Source organism: Diabrotica virgifera, chromosome 7 (genome assembly GCF_917563875.1).
Source record: "Diabrotica virgifera virgifera chromosome 7, PGI_DIABVI_V3a".
Lineage (NCBI taxonomy): Eukaryota > Metazoa > Arthropoda > Insecta > Coleoptera > Chrysomelidae > Diabrotica > Diabrotica virgifera.
Genome location: NC_065449.1, coordinates 160,113,142 through 160,117,668, shown reverse-complemented (window position 1 = coordinate 160,117,668; position 4,527 = coordinate 160,113,142). Strand labels below are relative to the sequence as shown.

The following is a 4,527-nucleotide window of genomic DNA, read 5'->3' as shown; positions in this document are numbered from 1 at the left end:
AACGTCGCCGCCTGACTGACGTTAGTGCAGGATTCATTCTTCGTAGTTCCAGCGATAGTTCCTGAGGTACTCGTACATTCCAGGTATATGCCCTCTCGTCGCCGAGACTACGCCGGATGCCTACCTGCTAAACCAGACCCTCCTCTGTCATACAGTGCTCCGAAATCAAAATGGTCGCTGTAACACCAGTAGGTAAATAAGGCGGATTCCCGCTCACCATGGGAAAAAAGTGAGCCAGAATCGGTATGCGGATTCCCGCTCACCGTGGGAAAAAATGAGCCAGAATCGGTATGCGGATTCTCGCTCACCGTGGAAAAAAGGTGAGCCAGAATCGGTATGCGGATTCTCGCTCACGATGATCCAGAATCGGTATGCGGATTCTCGCTCACCGTGGGAAAAAAGTGAGCCAGAATCGGTATGCGGATTCTCGCTCACGATGATGCAGAATCGGTATGCGGGTTCTCGCTCACGATGAGCCAGAATCGGTATGCGGGTTCTCGCTCACGATGAGCCATCAGGGTCCTTGGCATCGATGGACCATTCTGAACATGAGAAGAAGTGAAAGATCAACAATGACCAGAGGATCGTAAGAAGATTGTTGATTTTGAAAAGGCAACATGGCAATGACAATGGCCCATTCTGAACATGAGAAGAAGTAAAAGACCATCAATGACCAGAGAATCGTAAGAAGATTGTTGATTTTGAAAAGACAACATGGCAATGACAATGGCCATTCTGAAAGTATATAAAAATGCTATATAATCATCATCATCATGGCAATGGACCATTCTGGGATGAAGATCATGACAATGGGCCATTCTAGGGTGAAGTACATAACAATGGGCCATGCTTAACATGTATAAAAATGCAATATAATCATCATCATGGCAATGGACCATTCTGGGATGAAGATCATGACAATGGGCCATTCTGGGGTGAAGTACATAACAATGGGCCATGCTTAACATGTATAAAAATGCAATATAATCATCATCATGGCAATGGACCATTCTGGGATGAAGATCATGACAATGGGCCATTCTGGGGTGAAGTACATGACAATGGACCATTCTGGGATGAAGAGCATGACAATGGACCATTCTGGGGTGAAGTACATGACAATGGGCCATTCTTGGATGAAGAGCATGACAATGGGCCATTCTGAACATGTATAAAATGTGAAATGCTATACGATCATCATATATAGAGATGAAAATATAATATTTGTACAAAATTACGAACAATCAAACATTTTGAAATATTTACAAAAATATTTTAAGTTGTTTGTTAACATGCCGGACGTAAAATAACGTGACGTAAAATAACGTGACGTAAAATAACGTGACATTTGAACGTGAATGATGTGACATTTACACGACGTTCGACGCAGGAGGTGTGCTCCAAAGTTGAAATTTAGTGAGACATTTCACGCAGAACATGATCAGTACTAGTATGAATCCCATCGAGTACATACATATGGTAATGGAATTTCAAAGTAAACTCAGCCTGTTAAATAAAGATATTAAATCATATGAGGATTTAAAACAAATTAATAGGCAATTCGATAGTCTGCATATTGAGGGGCAAACGTGGAGGTCTGAAGAGCAGCAGCATCAGCAAGGTCTTTACGCCTTTCGAAAAGTTCCACAAGCTACATATCCATTGAGACGTATTCAGCCTACACCATGGGAGCCAGCAACAACACCAACAGCGAGAATATGAAAAGTGAAATAGACAATGTCTTTGCAATGTCTTGTGTAATATTAGCATCTGTATTTATCTTAATTCTAAAAATTATTTTTGAAATTGTAAAGAGAATATTTGAATCTTCATGTAATATAAGACTTGATCACTAAATAAGGTGTTTAAATAAAAACCAAAAAAAAATCTCTAAATTATTTATTTATACATAGAAAAAATTACAACGGTATTACAGTAGAAGAAAACCAGTGCCGTAGACGATCCACATTTCTTTCGGTGCATGAAAATAGTCCAACAGCGTGACAGGGGTTTGTAGCAGGACCAACGTTTTCAGTAGCAAGAGGCGTACCATCAAACTTGCAAACATCAATAAGAAGGGGAAAAACTCCAAAAATGTGGCATTTCTTGCTTAAAAATTCGGCCTTTTGTTCTCCTCGGACATATGTGTAATCAGCGGCATACAACAACTTGGTTTCAAGTATTTCATTTAGTTTGGACAATTCTACATCTCCATCAGAATACCGAATACCAAGCAGTTTTTTCTCCACGTATGATGCAGTCTTCTTATCCTCATTACTTATCGCATTGAATGGTTTCGGAGGTAAAAATATGTAATGGCTTCGTTTAAAACCACCCGTCCACATCGAATCCCTGAATATCTACGAATGCTACTCTCATGATGACTGCTCGTGTACTAATGACACTTTATGCATCTAAGTTAGACTTTTTACAATTTCGGTGAAAGGGAAGTACTCCATTACACAGTCGTGAATAATAATACAATAGGCCTTGGTGTTGGCGGGAAAGCCAGTAGACGCTTCAATATCGAGTTTTACGTCAACGGTGGATGCTTTCATGCTTTCTTCTTGTTTCGAGCAATCGATAACGAACAATGCACGATTCTTAAAAGCTAAGAAATCAAGTAGAGTTCGTTTGTGTTGGGAATGTATGTAGCTTGGGTAAAATTCGGTATAGTTGAAATAGGCCTCGTTGTAGTCAGTTTTGCTAAAATCCAACTGCATTCTCTCGTTTGGCCAGTATTCTCCATTTAACGATAACCTAATACTTTGGATGCTGACATTGTCAAATAATGTGGGATCAGATGTGATTGTGTTACGTTTACCTGTTTGAAAGAAAACAATGACATAACGTGGTCTTTCAACGGATGTGCTAGTTTTAACAGCCCAAACTTCACGCCTAGCACCTTTGGTAATGGCAGGCAATTCGTGTAATTCCCACTTTCTAAATGGAATAACTATGGGCTTATCTTGTTGAATGGATTTCATGAGTTCCAATTTAATTTCGTCATTGGGAAATATGTGCTTCACTCTGAGTTCAATGTTGGTAATGTTAATCTTAGCGGTTGTAACAGTTGGAGTTTTGTCAGCGTTTTGTTTTTCTTTAATGACAATGCAATCGTTGTCGTTTCGAGCTCGAACTAGTCTTATTGTTTGACGACCACACGTAATCATTGGATAATCGTTGAAAATGTTAAAAATGTGCTTAAGAGGCATCTGTATGTTGAATGAAGTATCGTTAAGAATTGGGTCCTTAGGGTAATTCCATCCAGCCATAACCATATAATTAGAATCTTCTTGAGTATAACATGTCATGGCACGTACAGCACTTACGATGCCAGGATCCCGCACTGTTTCCATCTCCCTTGCGCTTTCGCTGTACGTACACGAATCGAAAAGGAAGGCACCCACATTATTTGCTAGTTTGACGTCACCATTTCCAGTTATTTCCAGTGATCCTTTAATGCATAACAGGGTTTCGCTCATTGCAAAAAACGAGTCAACTTGATTAATGCTAAATTCAACAATATCATTGCAGTTGAATGATTTGATGAATGGTGCATAAGTTCGGTATTCAGCCTTTCGAATCGATTCATCAAAGATTGGCTTACGATAAATATCAAATATTGGAGGCATTACTACGCTGTCTGAATGTGCTCGTTTTCCATACATTGTTGTCATTTTTGTAGTTTAAAACCCAGTGATTGTAAAAACAATTTGTTTGCGAACTTAAGATGTTGCCGCTTAGACTGCTGCACAACTAATGACGTTCTTTGAGCAGTAGATGGTCTTATTACTAATCCCATTTCCCTCGTGATCTAAGTTCCAACACCAATGTGCTCTCTTCTCCTCTAAAGTTCACAGGTCGTCCTTCTTGATCGAGAGCCAAGACTGTGATATTGGTAAGTTCACGCTGCGGCACAACTGGTAAATACAACAAATTGTGAGGAGTTTCGTCAATTGCGTACCCAGGGTTCGATTGTATGACAAATTCGTAGATCGTGTGAGCAGGTCTGTTACCGTCGAAGGCTCCGGTACTAATGTTGCATTCAAAGCGTATGCTAGATACTTTAATAATCCTAACAGGTAGATCTGAAGAATATGTTTTGCCGGGTGTAAGTATTGCCGGAGAAAATCCTAATATGGTGCCAAGACTATCTGGTTGCTTAAACGAAATCTTATATTTGCTGAATATTTGGCACTGTAACGTGTTGTGGTTAGGTTTTAGACTAAATATCGTTTCCGGTCGAAGCTCATTGTCAGCACCCAGTTTCTTTTGTATGTATTCTTCAATATCGACAATTTCATAACATCCATCGGGAAAATCAAATTTTGTCAATTGGTTTTTGTCATTGTAGTAATAAAACTTGTTATTTTCAAGGTTTGGTATACTGTTGTAGGAATGAAAGGCACGAAGAGCTATTTCATAATCTTTGTTCGGATCCAACACGATTGGTGTGAAAGGTTGAAATGAAAATGTATAATTGGTACTAACTACTCTCAACAACTGCGACATGATGACTGATTC

At 39.5% G+C, this 4,527-nt stretch overlaps 1 protein-coding gene across 1 annotated transcript; it reads right to left on the bottom strand.

Annotated features, from left to right (window-relative positions):
- Positions 1 to 2,414: 2,414 nt before the first annotated feature.
- LOC126888652 (uncharacterized) lies at positions 2,415 to 3,671 on the bottom strand. The gene has a single exon (XM_050657013.1). The coding sequence runs from the start codon at positions 3,669 to 3,671 to the stop codon at positions 2,415 to 2,417; it is 1,257 nt and encodes a 418-aa protein (XP_050512970.1).
- Between the last annotated feature and the right edge of the window lie 856 nt (positions 3,672 to 4,527).